The 16,918-nt window shown below is 38.3% G+C and overlaps 1 protein-coding gene across 1 annotated transcript in view; it reads right to left on the reverse strand.

The window, feature by feature from the left end:
• Positions 1-6,015: 6,015 nt before the first annotated feature.
• The window catches only part of edaradd (EDAR-associated death domain), a 40,288-nt gene continuing 29,385 nt past the window's right edge, over positions 6,016-16,918 (reverse strand). Inside the window, exons 4-6 of the mRNA XM_038304580.1 lie at positions 14,362-14,435; positions 8,563-8,611; positions 6,016-6,852 (exon numbers count right to left, since the gene is read on the reverse strand). Of these exons, the coding sequence (XP_038160508.1) occupies positions 6,464-6,852; positions 8,563-8,611; positions 14,362-14,435 (512 nt within the window). The 3' untranslated portion in view covers positions 6,016-6,463. The remainder of the gene's footprint in view (positions 6,853-8,562; positions 8,612-14,361; positions 14,436-16,918) is intronic.

Here is a 16,918-nt window from a genome sequence, read left to right on the forward strand (position 1 = left end):
GTCTGTGTGATTTCAGAAAATTCAAATGCTTTAGATCAAAACAATGAGACTGGCTGGACCTAAAGTAAATTTGAAAACTATTTACAAGATTAATATGGTGTTTGCTTTTTTTTTTGTGCCGTTCTCGAAGACAGACAGGGTTGCTTTAAAGGGGGGAACAAATGTCTTTTATTTTAGTACAAGCATCATTCGGAAGACACAAACTCTATTAAAGGACTTCAAGACCAACAGCAATCGCAATTATGGAGTTTTGAAAATTCAAACTTGGGAGTTAATAAAACTTAAAACACAAAGTTTTAGCCACTAGCAAATGCTTTACATGTAGCCTCCTGGTTTGGCCCCCTGAAGGGCTTGGGTGACAACGCAGTTGGAAAAATATAACCAGGGACTAAACATCACAGTAACATGACTTGGATGACTGTTAACATACACTGCTGTTCTGCCTCTTTTGCTATGGCCTCTTAAATCTGTTGGTCTGGTCAGAAAATGATACAAGCAGAAACCAAAAAGATGCTGGAGTTGGGGAATGTGGTCCTGCACACTTTCTTTAAAGCTCGTATTACTGGATTCCCAAAAATCTGGCTAGGGCTTGGTGTTCCAAGTATGTTATCCAGCTGGGGGCCATTTCACGAAGCAGGTTGAACAAATTCAGATTCAAATCCACAACTAAATGGATCTAACCTAAAGTCGGGAACTCTGAGTGTTTGGTTCCACAACGGCTGCTTCCGATTAGTTCAGCCAATTTTAACGAGATCTGCTCAGAGTTAAACATGTGCTCAACAAGTATAAAAAGCGGAGTCACCATGGCAACAGGAATTGCCTATTTCACCCACCGATCTCTATTTATTCACTGGATTGCAGATTGCCTGAAAAACGTTGGAACTCCAACGGAGATGCCTGGTAAAAAAAATGCCTACCTGTGTAGCATTTGACTGTAAAAACAAGCAGTTTGCCGGCTGTGGGACGATGTTTCACAGGTAATTTTAATAGTATGTAGCCTATAGTCTGGCTATCTTGGACCGATTAAAAGGCATTGACGGAGTTAGCCATTGACATTGTGTCTAATGTTAGAAAATAGAATGTAGAGTAAATAGGAATTCACTGTGAAATATCAATGTGATTCTTTAAGTGGATGACGCTTTGGTTTGGTAGTGTTTGAATATCTCATTTGAAAAAGTAATGTGCTCACATGTATTGCATGTTATATTGATGGGGGACAAAATCAACTCAAACATTTTTAAAGGCTAATGCACAGACGAAGCATAAAAGTATATGCAATTTACGAATATGAAAATACTATAGCATTAAGAGACGGGTACATGTAATTAATTTTTGATGTAAAATTTTGAAATCATATGTAACAAAACAATGTCATCAATATACGGTATGTATATTACATGTACATCTACTTTTGGCACACCTGTATTATGCTCCATTAACACATTTTATTGTGATAGATTTTTATAATCTATATTACATGATTTGTAGACTTCATTGACTTCATAATGACTATGCAATGTTATGTGCCTATTTTTTTATTATATGTTAAAGTAATCTACTGATTCTATGAAACAGCCAGTGTGTGTCAAAGTGATGAATTTATGTTTATTTTAAAAGTCTTAAGCCCCAATGAAAATGAGAACATCACTGTTGTTCACTGCTGTAGCGCATATATTGTTTGTTGCGACCAGTCTAACTATGGAGTACCAATATGGCAGCCGGTGGCTTCACTTTAACCCCATACTATTAACGGGCAATCAGCAATACAGTGAATAAATACAGATCAGTGATTTCACCCCACTGGAAAAAGAGATTTTAATGCAGAAATGCAAAAAGCTAAAAAAGGAGAATGTGTAAAAGACGGAGAAACAGCCCTAGAGCTACAAAGGAGAGAAAGATGGCGAAGGAGAAGATTGTTGTTAATATGTAAAACTCTATGAAATGGGCTATGGCAGGATGTTTTTACATTTATTAAAAGCACTTCTGTTCCATTTGTAGAGCACTAAAATAAGATTCTGCATGTTAAAAATCACACTCCTAGCCCAAACTGTAATAATATATATAACAGTTTTATAACAGAAACTGAATTTTAGAAACTAAAAACAAAAACATTTTTTTTTTCATAGTTAAAATAATACAAATGCTGAGATCAGAAATGAATTTGCAGAATGTTTATTCTGGATGTGGAGAATGTCATTTTGTTTGAAATGGTCATCTAGACGCAGAAGAAATGTTTTTATTCAGATAACAGGAATACATATTCAGTAAAACTAGTACATATAAACGACTTGTCATAGTCTGTTGTTACCATGATATTACGGGATTGTTTCTTAAATAGCAGTAGATCAATGTATTTATTTAGGTGAAATCTTCTGGCAGTGGGTGAAAATGAAGAATAAAAACGTTCTATTGTATAAGACCTGTGCATCATCTCATGGGTTCCTCCTCATGTTGATTCAGTCTTCTTTTACACAGTAAATACTAAGTAAATGATGAAATCCCAATAAATGATTGTTATTAGCAGCTATCAGGCCCATAGGATGGCCTCCGACTGTGCCAGTAGGCTCATTAGGTTATCATCCAGTAAATCCTAATCCTAACCCTAAAGTAATTCCTTTTCCCCCTTGGAATTAATGAATTTTTATGTGTAATCTGAAAATATTTTCAGTAGTTCTTCATGTTCTGTAAATATAACTAAATAAAAATAAAATGATCTGCATTTTGCTCATATTAAACAAACCAAACACAAACTCATATCATGTCAGCTAAGTTGTTGAGGAAACTCTCTTTATGAAACGGAAAAGTCAGTTTCCCTGAAGCAAGTTCCCAGATAATTTTTATTTAACCTGTAACTCTTCAAAAAAATGTCTGACAAACTCGCACTAATCTAAACATTTTAATTCAAGGAGCACTACCACATATTCTAATAAAACAAGTTAGCATTGTTTCACTGGTACCGTTTAACTTTTTCAATAAAATGAGAAAAGGACATTGAAGGTTTGTTGGAACTTTATAACAATGCCAATTATAAATAGTTTTGGGAATCCTTTCCGATTCGGTTCAGATTCCTAGTTTTGATTGTGTTTCCTATTTGTTCTCAGTTCCAATTCTATTAAAATGAAGGATCATGAAAGTTCACATATAAATAAGCCGCTAACCAGAGTTCTGACTGGATGAAATGGTCTGAAATTTACAATGAAACTGAAATCCTTTAAAATCTAAGTTTATATTATTATAAATTATCACATACTTATATTTAACCAGTTTAAAATATCACACCTATAAAGTCTAATATAATCTTATGAATCTTCTTTACACAGAGTTACATTTTTATGGTGAGTAAAGTTTGTAAAGTTAAGCAGTCAAAGATTAAGAGAAACATTTATGGTTAATTTGGGTATTTTAAGATTAAAATAAGGGGCTCATTTTTCCACTATGTCATTCTTTCATTTATAAAGATCAAAGTTCCAAACTAAATATTGAGATTGTCAGTTAATAATATTGTCAGCAAGCTAAATATTTATTTTCCATACTGAATACCTAGTTGGTTAAATAAATATTTAGTTTGGAGCAAAATATTTTTTCAACAAATATTTAATTAGCAAACTAAATATTTAGCTAGCACCAAGCTAGCTAAATATGTAGCTAGCTTGGTGCTAGCTACAGATTTAATTTTTTTTTAAATAATCCAGAGCTAAATATTTAATTTGCAAATTAAATATTTTTTAGCTTCTAGCTAAATATTTAATTTTCAAACTAAATATTTAGCTAGCACCAAGCTAGCTAAATATGTAGCTATCTTGGTGCTAGCTACATATTTAAAAATTTTTTTTAATATTCCAGAGCTAAATATTTAATTAGCAAATTCTATATTTTTTAGCTTCTAGCTAAATATTTAACAAACTAAGTATTTAGTATGGAAAATATTTAGTTTCAAATCTTGATTTTTAGAAATGAATAAATAACATTGTGAAAAAATAACCCTCTTATTGTTCTCTTAAATCACGCTAAATAAGCATCAATATTGCTCTTAATTTTTGACTGCTTAACTTTGCAAACAGCACCTTATAAGGTTTTACATGGAACTTTCCTATTGAAAACATATTTTAAACACATTTACAAATATCCAGTGTCTGCCGTTTCAAGAACTAAAGTTGTATAAGACAATTTTATGATTTTAATTCCCTGATTCTGACAGCGTGGCGGTTCTAAGCTAAGTGTCTGAGCTGGAGGGAAAAGCTGCGGACCAAATTTGGAAGGAATGATGAAGCGATCAGATTTCATCTTCCGTCGTTCAGTTAGTGGGTTACATCACCGCATGGCTCAACACAGGAGAGCGACCTCCTCAGGATTAGACTCTACATCTACACCTAATGGACATTCTTTTCAGGACCAGAATGTTCACATTTTGGACAAAGAAAATAGGCGGTTTGAAAGGGGTGTGAAGGAAGCCTTTTATGTTAAAGAAAAAACAACCTTAAACAGAGGAGGTGGACTCAGGTTTCAGCTTTCAAAAACCTACAATGCAGCAATTGAGTTGATTCCTTCCTGCTATCATCAACAATTCCCTTTAACTCACTTTCAGAGGCATAGACAGGTATGGAGCATTGCAGGCTAACAAAGAAGCCAAACGAAATGGGAAGCGAAACGTCTTCAAACTTGGAAACAAAGTCCAGTGGATTGTTTTTTCTTTACTTTTTTGGAATAAGCTCAAAGTTTTCATTCCATCCAGGTGAAACAAGGCGAGCATCTATTAGGATCTAAACGTAGAGGAAGAAAGTCTAAACGGCTCCTCTGTCTGCTGAAGGTTGAGGACCAGAGGAACCTACCTTACCACCCCGGGGTAGCAGGGCAAGGAAGAGTGAGGTGTCGTTCAATCATGTCGGCTGTGCACCATCATTAGCATAACCTAATCCCGACTGGAAACTCTGTTTCTAACTTTGAGACACATCTAGAAATGTTGGAGGAATGAAATATGGACGCCCACCTACTGCTGTGGAAGCTGCTTCACCAACACCAGGCAGCTCCCTTTTCCGGGCATCGATTAAAAAAAGGTTAATGAATCAGGAAGAACTAAAAAATTCAAACTAGTAAAAATTATTGATTTTTCATGCTTAACACTGGTTACTAAAAAAAAAAAAAAATCAGCATCTTATAAAATCAAAATATCAAACTTTAAAAATTGGTGATTGGTAAAATATCGAAATCAGTTTTCCCCTACAATGTTTTCCCCTTAAATGTGACGTGTTTTTAGGGGTCCGAGTATGGAGAGAAATGAAATACAATATTACTGAAAAATTGAGTTTGAAAAACTTAATTGAAAAAATAAAAGATTTCAAGAGTAATGTGTGTTAGCAAAGTTCAACCAACGTGAATACAGATTTTTATTTTTAAAAATATTCATTTCCTTTTAATTTTTTCAAAGTTTGTTTAAGTTTTTATTCATTTTTTGGGGGGAAAATTGAATTTTCAAAAATGCATTTTTACTTCAAATCCAATAGTACATATTTCACCATCTGGGTGGTCTGTGGGTGGACCAATAGAAATACTGTTGCTATGGTGCATGCTGAGCAGACCGATTTCTATTGGTCCACCAAAGAGTGTAGGAGGGACATCTGAAAAAACAGAATTTGGACTCTCTTTAAAAAAAAAAAAAAAAAAATGTAAATCTGAAAAAACTAGCAAACGTTAAAAATATTAGTTCAACTTCTGCATAAACATGAGTATTATACGGAAGCGTATTGCATTCAAAGAAAAAAAATCTTACAGCTTATCTCATAATTATGAGATAAGCTGTCTGATTTTTTTTTCTTTGGTGAATGCAATATGCTTCCATAGTATTTTACTTTGGATTAAACATTTTTCAAAGCTTCATTTTTGATTCATTCTGTCTGAAAAATCTTTTTTGTTATGCATTTTGTCATTTTCAATAATCCTGGAACAAATTTCTCTCCATAGGTAGGAACATCTTACTTTGAGGTGAACATGCAGACAACAACAAAACAAGTCTGGTATTTAAATGAGAAAAAAAATATTTTCAACAATCGTGTTTCACAGAAAGGAGAAATCAGTCGTAAGTCAAGTGATATGGAACAAGTCAGCAGCTCATCCATTACCGTCCTTATTTATATCACCATTGCATAGAGCTTCTGTACAATGCTTTGAATGTGCTTCACATGTTTGTTTTTATCTTTACATTGGATGTGAAACATCACAGCACTGCAGATGTCTAGAGAACAAAAGGGAAATTTAAGTTCCATGTTATTTCTAAGGTTATCTGTTTACCTTTGATGATCAAGGTTTTAGAATTGCTGTTTCTTCTCGATATCTTTCTTTCTTTAAAAGGTTTTCTGTTCAAAAGTTTACTAAACAGCTACCTACAAAAGCTTGGATCCAGAAATGTAAAAGAAATCTTGAACATGAACAGAAAAAACCCAACAGATAAATCCACATTTCCATCTGATTAGTGAGTCTGCTGCCAGCGTGACGGCCAGTCCTTCTCTATCCAGCTTTGAAGCAGCCGCAGCACGTCAATGCGCTGATAGATGCGGCACAGTTCGGTGAGCTCGGTCACCGTCTTCTGGTTGTAGCGCAGCAGGAACTCTTGAGTGGGGCTGTGAGACAAGGAGCCCTGGGTCCGGTGCTCCAGCAGGGTGAGTTCGTCGTAGCTCATTCCCCAACGGCTCGCAAAGTTCTTCCAGTTTTTAACCGTGCAGTGGTTTGGGTCCAGCTTCAAGCGCAGTAAGTCCAGCAGGTCTTTGTCGTTCATGAGGTCACTGATCTTTGGTGGAGGTGCTGGGCAGCAGCACTTTTCACAAGGACTGCGGAGGAGCTGCAGCTGTTTGGGGCAGTCTGAGTGTACAAGAGACAAAAGGAGGAGCTCATTTCAGACACATGGCAGTCTGCATCTAACAGCCTGTTCACATATCCATCAATGCAAAAATTTACAGATTTATAGCTAGATCTCCTAAAAAACACTGGCTTACGGAAACATCCAGAGAGAAACAATGAGATGCACACTGCAAAAACGATCTAGAAATGGGGAAAAAGTTCTCAAATTAATTGTATTTATCCTTAATTTGAGTAGGTAAATAAGATGATCTGCCAATGAAATGAGTATTTTTACACTTAAAATAAGATAATTAGATAATATGCTCTTGATATAAGATATTGCAATAGTTCAACAGTTGGCATTGTCTCACTTACCTCCTCAATTCAAGAAAAATGCACTTATTTAGATAAAAAATTTTTTGGAGTGCATGATTAATTACACTGTAATTTTAAATTTAGTCACTGAAAATAAGAGAGGCTTTTAAAATGAAACCAATTCTTGGAGACTTGCACAGGAATCATTGTCAGCTGTTCCAAGAGATTAAGCCGGGCGTACGCAATCTTTTTAATCGTTGCACGCAGCTACAGCTCAAACTGTACGACGAAACCTCAGGGTTGAAAAGTTCCCAGCTCATGATGTTTGTTCTCACACTGTGCGACCCGACGCTCTGATGCGATCTACCTGCTCACACTGTACGCCTAAAAACCAGGTGGGACTCAGCTCCTCAGTGAGATGGCGCTACTCAGACTAGTTTATCCAGAAGCCAAACCAGTAGAAGAGGAACATGAAGCTCACTAGAGCAGGGGTCTTCAACGTTTTTCAGGCCAAGGACCCCCAAACTGATGGCCAGATGGAGCGGGGACCCCCTAATTATATATATTGTATGAAATAGTGTTATATCAAACTGGTCCTATAGTCACTCTATTACATATGGAGTAATGTAACTAATGTAATTTCTCCCTGGGATTACTAAAGTATTTCTGATTCTGATTCCTGGTTGATGGGACAGGTGTTGTGAATGAAACGGTGCCCAGCTTGAAAGAGCTCCTGTGTGTCTCTGAATGTGAGCATTGATGACTGAAAGACATCTTCTGCCTCCATTTATCTGTTTACTACAGTGAGTTGAATTCATGTTAATGTGGATTTAAAGAAATTTTAATTAGTGCAAAAAATTGCAGGAGGGAATATAAAAAAAAGTTATCAACCAAGACTTTCGCGACCCCCATGCAGTACCTCCGCGGACCCCCTAGGGGTTGCGGACCCCCTGTTGAAGACCTCTGCACTAGAGTGAAACGCGCTGCCTTGGCTATTTATGCAATTTTATGCTGAAAGCCCTAAAGAGAAAAGGTAACAACATATTTGGACAAAGACAAGACAAGACTGAGCAAACGTGGCTACTACGGTCTGTCAATTTTACAGAAAGAACTCAATTTCACTCGCACCCCACGCCATGCTTCTGTGTTTTCTTCTGAGAGGAAGAAGTAGAAACCTTGTTTGCGCACTGTGTAATTTGCCCAGAGCCACCTTACCACAGCTGACTGAATTTCAAACATGCTTGATTTTCTCCTGATCGTATGATTCCTGATTGCGAGGTGTCCCTGAGAGGCTGATCGCCCCTCGTTACCCCCTGTACACTACATGAAGCACCATCAGTCTGAAAGGCCCCAATGAAAAATTCTCCCATGACTGCAGAATCAATCCATATACTGTTGAAATAAAATAAATTGTACCTGGTGAAGTAGATGAAGGGCAAGAGCAGTCTTCCAGATCTTCGACTGGCTGCAATCACAGAATACATTTATTAGAAAAAAGCTTCAATAATGAAGATAAAAACAAATGATAAATGGATTACACTATGACCAAATTAATTTTTAATCTAAGTTAAAGCAATTGTGAGCCTATAGGCCTATCTAAATTACAATAAAAATAACTAAATAGATCGTGTTGCCCTCAACGAACTGGCAACAGATGCCAGATGGGAGACGCCAGCACCTCTCAAGACTCCGCTTGGGATAAGCATGACGGAAAATGGATGGATGGATAGATAAATAGATTCAGATTCATTGCTTTATTGTCATATAGACTTCAGTGCACACAAACAGGGTCTGTAACACACAGACATCATCAGTTCTCAGGTAAATATATGCGCTATTAAGTAAACTTCACAATAACACTATAACATGGTAGATTTGGTCAGCTGGCATGAACCTCAGTCTCTGTGTTAATGTCACACGTGACTCTATTGGCTCCAAAATCCTTTCAGGCAAACCACAAGGAAATAATCATATTGTTATAGGCTATTATTTAAACATTATTGAACAGTTCTCCATTACACAAAGAACACAGGATCAAAATAACACTATTAAATACTATAGTTACGTTAAAATTAGATATTAGATTAAAATCTAACACTTCTAATTGAAAAAGCTTCCTGGATGGGAAGCGAAATTTCTTCAAACTTGGAAACCAAATCCAGTGGATTGTTTTTTAACTTTCTTGGAATAGACATGAAAGTGCTCGGCGGGACCGTGCTCTTACTTTGAGCTACATGCAGGGTGGCCTGGTTACATGCTAGGGATGGGACGATTTATGAAAACCGTCCGAATCGTTCGGTTCGACTGTTTCGGTTCGGTTCGTGTGTGTTGCGTTCGGTTCATGCGCTGCTCCTTTTTCTCATAGGCGAAGCGTTTACACTCCAGAGCAGAAGGTGGCGGTACTGCGACCAAAGCCAACCACCAGTAGTAAACAAGAAGAAGAAGAAGCGAAGCAGCGTAGCCGGGTGTAGCAGAAAAAAATCAGTTGTTGTGGAGAATTGTGTGGGTATGGCGAGTGGGAAAGAACAGGAGTTGGAAGACGCGCCAGCAGCACTTTATAGGTCTGCTGTATGGGAGCGCTTTGCATTTAGAGTGACCTACGATGACGGCGGAAAGAAATTTGTGGATAAAAGTGCAACAGTGTGCAAACATTGTGCAACACGTTTTGTTTATGCTAACAGCAACATGACCAACATGTCATGCTAACCCCGAAATCCCTCATACTCCGTCAGCGCTCCGCCCCGTTGCGCTTCAGACCGGCTGCTCAAAGCAAAGCCTACAGCCTCCACTGTGGCTCCCGTCCGCTCCGCTCTGAGTCCCTTGGAGATGGTAGAGAGCATGCGCCAGATGATTAAATTCAAAGCAGCAAAACATACGGAAATGATCCAGGGTTTCCACGGATCATTAAAAATAATTACAATTCATTAATTTTGGGGGGATTTTTTCATTAATTTCATACATTTTTATGGGATTTCGGTGTAACAATCAACATATACCGAATCGAACCGAACCGATAGCCGTGACCACGTAACCGTGAATCGAACCGAACCGTGGATTTTGCGAACCGTTCCACCCCTATTACATGCTAGATTGGGTTGCGGGTGCTGGGGCTGGGCCTACCACTGCAACTGCCATCAGAGGCGGGTGGACAGTCTCCTGACTCCGGCTGCTCTCCGTTGTCATGGTTGCGGTACCATCATGTCACTAGTGGTGGTTTTTAAAAAAAAAATCCAAAATGCGTTTCTGTGCCTTATTTTCTCCTCATTTCTGTCATTCGATTATGTAAATTTACTAGTCTGCTGCCATGAGTGGGATACCTCTTTACTCGGAGGCCACTAGCTTGCTTGACGTTGCCATGACAATGTATCTTCCGTGAACTTGTGTTAGTTAAGCCTCAAAATAATTTAATTAAATCCACGTGATAGCAAAATAAAAACAAAAAATACTCCGCACAAAGTTATAAATTATGCAAAGTATTTTTAATACATTTTTTTAAAATCTCCCTGTCACCACTAGAGGGTGCTGCAACATTCCCACTTTCCGCGGCCATGGTAGCTCCTACCTACTGTTCCATTAAAAAGTAAGAAAATCTATTTCCTATCCTTGGGTGAGACCATTAAGAATATGTGGCTACCTCACAATACAAGAACGAATAAACATACAACCATACCAGCTCTGCAGAGCACGGTCAAACAAGGTCAGGTGTCAAGGGACCAGTGCCCTATGGTGACAGGTGGTTATTGGAACACGAAGAAAACACAGGAACAGAAGAAACTATTTGAATCCTGCTACTCCAGTTACCCTGACTAGTGGGGCTATTTGAGAAGACTGTGGGAAGAATGGATGCTTTGATATCTAATGTCAGAACTAAGCTAACTGCTTTGCACCTAGCAGCTCAGTGATCCAACATTCACAAAAAGCAACTGCTCTGAGATTAGAGTACCAGCAGCTCCAACACATGCAAGCTATGCTAATGGGGAACCAAGATACAAGGCCAGATGGGAGTGCCACCATCACCTCCCCTGAAACTGGGAACCAAGCCCTAATAGTGGGAAAAACCACTGACCTGAGAAATAAAAGCATGGTATAACTGAAAACAAAGTTAAGTAAGCTTCTACCAGATGATCTCCTGAATGAGATGCTTGAACAAGGTAACGGAGCGTCCATTGTGGACAATGTGGAGAAATTCTAGGCAACATGGAAAGAAATAAGACAACTGTTGGAACTCGAGAGAAGATTATCTGGCCAAGGAATGCTGCAGATTTACAAACAAATGCCCCTACCTGAGGCCCTGGTAACTACCAGACATAAGCCCCATTTCCACCAGCCTTTTAAAACCGTGCCGAGATCAGTCCGAGCAAGGTTACCAAGATGACTGTTGATAGCTGAACTGGACTGTGCCAGACACAACATGCCCACTTATTGCACTTTTTCTTCTCTACACATAATCTATTCTCTCCATTTGGAATATTTGTGAATCAGGTCTGTTGCGTTTCCTACTGTTGGTGTGTTTCCATCTAAACGACAGATTGATTTCAATCTGAAAATTCCTTGCATCCAGCATCTGTTTGCAGTAAATCTATCCTCAATTAGCAGCTTTTTGATGGCTCCTACAGCCAAACATGTTTAAACAAAAAAGCAATGCCCCTAAAGCACATCAAGGCCTTGTTTTCATGTCCTCAGGGACATGGGGATAAATCCTCAATACACATGTATGAACAATCAGACTTTGGGGAAAGGGTTCTTATTCCATCAAAGCTCCCTCTGAGAAAGCTGCATACCACAGATTGATGGAAGCCGTCCCTCTATCCTACGCCTTCTGCTCTGTTATTAGAGGAGCTCACAGCTGCACCGTGAAACAAAACCACAACCTGTTTGCCCACAGCTCAGATGAAAGGGTAATTAAACCCTGAGCATCGCTTTCAGGCCTGAGAAGGAAGACGTAGTGTGTGTTCATCGGGGGGGGGAAACTTTTAAATGTAAATAGCAGTTTATCCCTGTATAGTCTGCTCAACATTTGAAATAACACTGATGTTCATTAGCTCATATTTCATGTAAAAGACTTATTTTGGTGTTTATTATGTAAATCCCTTTAGTTAAAAAGGCATGACAGAGTTATCTAATGACACTGCCTCCTGTGGCCAAAACCCGGAACTGCAGCTCTTCTGCTCATCCTCGTAGGCCTCAGGCTCGTACATGTTTCACCTTGGTTGGAATTGCCATCGGTGTCTGATTGAGCTGGATGCAGGTCGTTTCTGAATATCCAGAAAATCCATCTGGAATAAAAGGCTTCAACTGTTTAATAGATCAGACCCATTCAACATGTATGCTTGACGTCACATCCTGAGGAACAGCATGTGAACTTCTGTCCTGAAGTAAATTAATTGAAAAGTGTTAAATAATATGGTGTAAGTAGACTTTGTTCAAAGACGGTGTTAATTTAGCTCTTAATGGAGTTATAGTATACAAATATAACTCTGAGGTGTCACATGTTAATAGTTAAAATTGAGTTTTGGCAAAGGTTCCACATTGTTAGACTTAGACAGATTTTATTTGTCATGTTGTTTACACAAGTGTAAAACAAAAAGAAATGTTGTTTGGAACAGCTCTCTGGACAATTTCATCTTTCTTTAAAAGTAATTGTATATTGTATTGTAATATTGTAATAGTAATTGTAATTTTTAATGTAACATTGTTACAAAATATTTTCCAATTGTGATACACTTTTGAAATAAATATTTGCCGAAAAAACAAAGATTGCTTCTTTATTTATTTTTCCAAAGGGATTTTTAGATGTTCAGAAAAGTAAAATTTTCAGTATTTAGAGAATAACTCCTATGTAGTTAGGAAAACATTCTGTGAGAGTGTTAATATTCCAATTCTAACACCTAGTTGGTGTAATTAAGTGTTAAATTATCAACTCCAGAAATATTTATTATTTAACACTAAAGAGTGCCAAATCTCCAAAAAGAGTCAAATTAACACTCCCTGGTGTGGACCCATATAGACACTTGAAGGGTGTTAAAATCAAATCTGACAGTGTTGATTTGAGCATCTTGGATTTGCTGTGTAGACTACAGGCTGATAGATGAACTACTGGGGCGTCAGTCTGATCATTAAACCGTGTTTCATGCATACCACAGTATGTACGCCTACAGAAGTGGGTGTCTGAGGGGTGGTGAGCAACACTGGGGCCCCTCAGGGGACTCTCCTCTCCCCCTTCCTCTTCACCCTCTTTACCTCAGACTTCAGCTATTGTATTAAGTCCTGTCACCTTCAGAAGCTGTGACCCGTTTCCATCCCTGTATAAACAGTGGAGGAGTATAAGTACCTGGGAGTGTACTTTAACAATAAGTTGGACTGGTTTAGAAACACTGAGGCGGTCTACAAAAACGGCCAAAGCAGACTCCTTTTTTTCCTGAGGAGGCTGAGGTCTTAACATCTGTCGGACGATGCTGAGGATGTTTTATGAGTCTGTTGTGGCCAGCATGATGTTCTTTGCTGTCATATGCTGGGGCAGTGGGCTGAGGGTCGCTGATCAAGAGGGCTGGTGATGTTGCGGGGAGGAGCTGGACACGGTGACGACCATGGCAGAGAGGGGGATGCTGTCCAGGCTTCCGGCCATCTTGGACAATGTCTCACACCCTCTCCATGACACACTGGCCCAGAAGAGGAGCTCCATCCGCAGAAGACTCCTCTTACCCAGATTCACCACAGAGCGCCACAGGAAATCATTCCTGCCTGTGGTCATTAATCTCTACAACGCCTCCCTCAGAAAGTCATACACCCCCCCTCTGTAATTCGGACTCAGATTACAGAATTATTGAAAATTTTGACATTTATTCATTCTTTTGCTCTCTTTTGCACATTGCTATTATTACTTTTCTTTTTTATATATCTGTAAATATATATATATATATATAAATTTATATATATGGTTACATATGTATATATTTATATTTTTATTTTCAGTGTTGAAAGTTTTATTGTATTTCTTTGTGTTGTATTTTATTTCTTTAGATGATGAATGTGTGCAATATGTTGTTTCTGTACCTAGAGCGTGTAACAAAGATAATTTCCCTCTCATTAAAGTATTTCTGATTCTGATTTTAGTCATAAAGGCTCATATAAAAGGGAGATTTTAAAGATAGTTTTCAGGGACAGCGATCTTAGATTCCTAGAATCAAACCCCTTGTTTCTAGGGGCAACACTGACCTGTCTGATCTTGTCCTGCGAGGAGCGCTGCAGGTATCCGGAGGGCATGGAGCTGAGGTGCAGTGTCACAGCGTCTGCCAGACAAACATTACACAGGCTTAAAACTGTTTCCCCATAACAGTGACACTTCCTCAGTTATAACAGCAGAAAACAACTTTGTTCGTTATATAGATACTAAAATCCTTCTAACTATTATTATCTAGACTATTAAACTGACTATCAGATCAGACTCCAACAAAGTCCCTTCAGTATATGATGTCATAGCCAGTTTTACTTTCTTTTTCCAAACTGTAATTTCTGATCTAACAGGTTGGCTGTTAAATCTAGCAGTTCGGACTGATAGTTTTTAAATAGCTTATTTCTAATTAAAGCCTTTTTCCCTGATGCCAAAGCTTTGCTTCTTTTGTTTTTGTAAAGCTAGACGGCAAACTTGTAGGTTGATAAATGAAGCAAATTGTTGGAATTTACACTAAAGTGTCCTCACAGCTAAAACTGAGTGCACAGTCCTACATTTATGTTTTTTCAGTGATTGAAATTTAGGGAGAGAAATTTGCTGCAAAATTATTGAAAGCGAAGAACACATCTGAAAAAGGAGAGTAAAAAAAAACAAAAAAAACCCAAGAAGGTTTTGAGAGTAATTTATTAGGTGTATGTAAAAGTTCAACCTTTACAGTTTGCTATGCTTTCAAATTATGTTTTTTTCCAAATTGAATTCAATTATTTTAGGGGAGGAGAACTCTGATAAAGTAACCCTGAAGGATATTAAAAAGTGGTCAGAGAGGACAGGGTTGTTAGGAAATACTGTTATTTCTTTACATTCTATGCCGCAGTGGCGGCTGGTGAAAAATATTTTTGGTGGGGCTGATATAGCCTAGTGTATGTCTCCAACTAATCCGGAATAAGAATTCAAATAAACATTTGGACAATACATGCAATTTAACAGTAATGATTTAATTTACTATATAATAACAGTAACAGGAATGATTTGGGTCACTGTGACGGGGTTCTTTGGCCTCCAAGAATCCAGGCTCAGTCGGGTTACCGCTGTTGGTGATTTATTGAGCTCAAAAACTCAAAACAGGGTGCAAAAGAAACTAAACATGTACAAGATCCTCTGGGCCTCAGCCTCCCTCCAGTTACCAGCAATGTAACAAAGAAACAGAAAACAAAAATTGCCGCTTTTCTTCCCACAGCCCTCATTAAATAGTTTAAGCCCCTACAGGCTCTCTTATTTCTGATTTCTTCTCATAAATCAGTTTTGTCTATATATTACCTCCACAAACAATTGATGTACAAAAACAAATAATTTTTACAACTTAATTCTTTTACACAGATTCATTGACTTATTCAATTACACCAAACTGGGTTTGAACCCAGCAAAGACGGAGCCAGACTGAAGATGACAAGTCCCCGTAGCATAAACACGTACACACACACACACACACACACACACACGGCTAACCCCACTGAAATATTAAGTGTGCACCCTCAATATGCCAGCAGGTAACCAGGAACAGCTTGTGTGTTTTAAGTTCATGGAGCTACTGGGCTCAGCGCGAGTGTATTGGTCCTCACAAACACAGTATAACAGGAATGTGTGTGTGGCGCGCAAAGTTAGAGAGGTTGTTTTAAGCGACGAGGTGGATTCGTCACAGTCACAATAACCATGACATGAAATTTTCCTACCCTACAACAGGGATGTTCTTCTGGCAAACGGGTAGATAAATAAGGATCTCACCGAATTTGGTGGAAGCTGCATCTCGTTCGTTACGTTCGCCATCTTCCCTCTAACTGTCTGCACCTGCGCTTGGGTTCAGAAGCCTGTTAAAGCGCAGTATTTTCAGAGCCCCAAGACCATAAAGTTCCGAGACGCTGATTGGCCATTAAATTCACCTAGCAATAGTACATGATTGACAGATTCTCTGCAAATGTGGGGCTGTCTGATCACAGCCCCCAGAACAGAGACGGTAGGAGTCTGTCTGTGGAAATCCACAAATTAATGACAGTAGATAGGGAAATGTAGTTTATATAATTTGTTTTGCTTATAGGTACACAGTCTAGAGAGTAAAACTGACATTTATGAGTTAATTTCTAAAAATATATTTTACGTTTCTCTCTTCTTATCAGGGAGGGCGGTGCCCCAGCGCCCCCTATGGGCCGGCCGCCACTGCTATGCCGTATGTCAGCACAAGATCCAAAGTATGAAGATGAGAATGTGTGGGACTATTCACATTTTGAACAAAGCCAATAGCATGTAAGATGGCATTAAAGGCTGCTCTTAAGCTATCGCCTTCAATGTCAGCATGGATGTTAAAATCTCCCACTATGATGACCCTGTCAGTATGTAATACCAAATCAGATCTCTGATGACTGATCTAAAAAAATCAGAGTAAGGACCTGGTGGATGATACAAAGTTACAAAAAGAAGAGGTTTTCTGGCTTTGCAATTTGGATCAGGGAAACTAAGCGTTAAGTGTTCAAAAGAGTTGTAATTATTAATTGCCTTTGGAGTAATCAGTAAGTCAGACTGAAAGACTGTTGCTACTCCTCCTCCTCA

Source organism: Cyprinodon tularosa, unplaced genomic scaffold, assembly GCF_016077235.1.
Source record: "Cyprinodon tularosa strain WSP-4 unplaced genomic scaffold, ASM1607723v1 ctg539, whole genome shotgun sequence".
Lineage (NCBI taxonomy): Eukaryota > Metazoa > Chordata > Actinopteri > Cyprinodontiformes > Cyprinodontidae > Cyprinodon > Cyprinodon tularosa.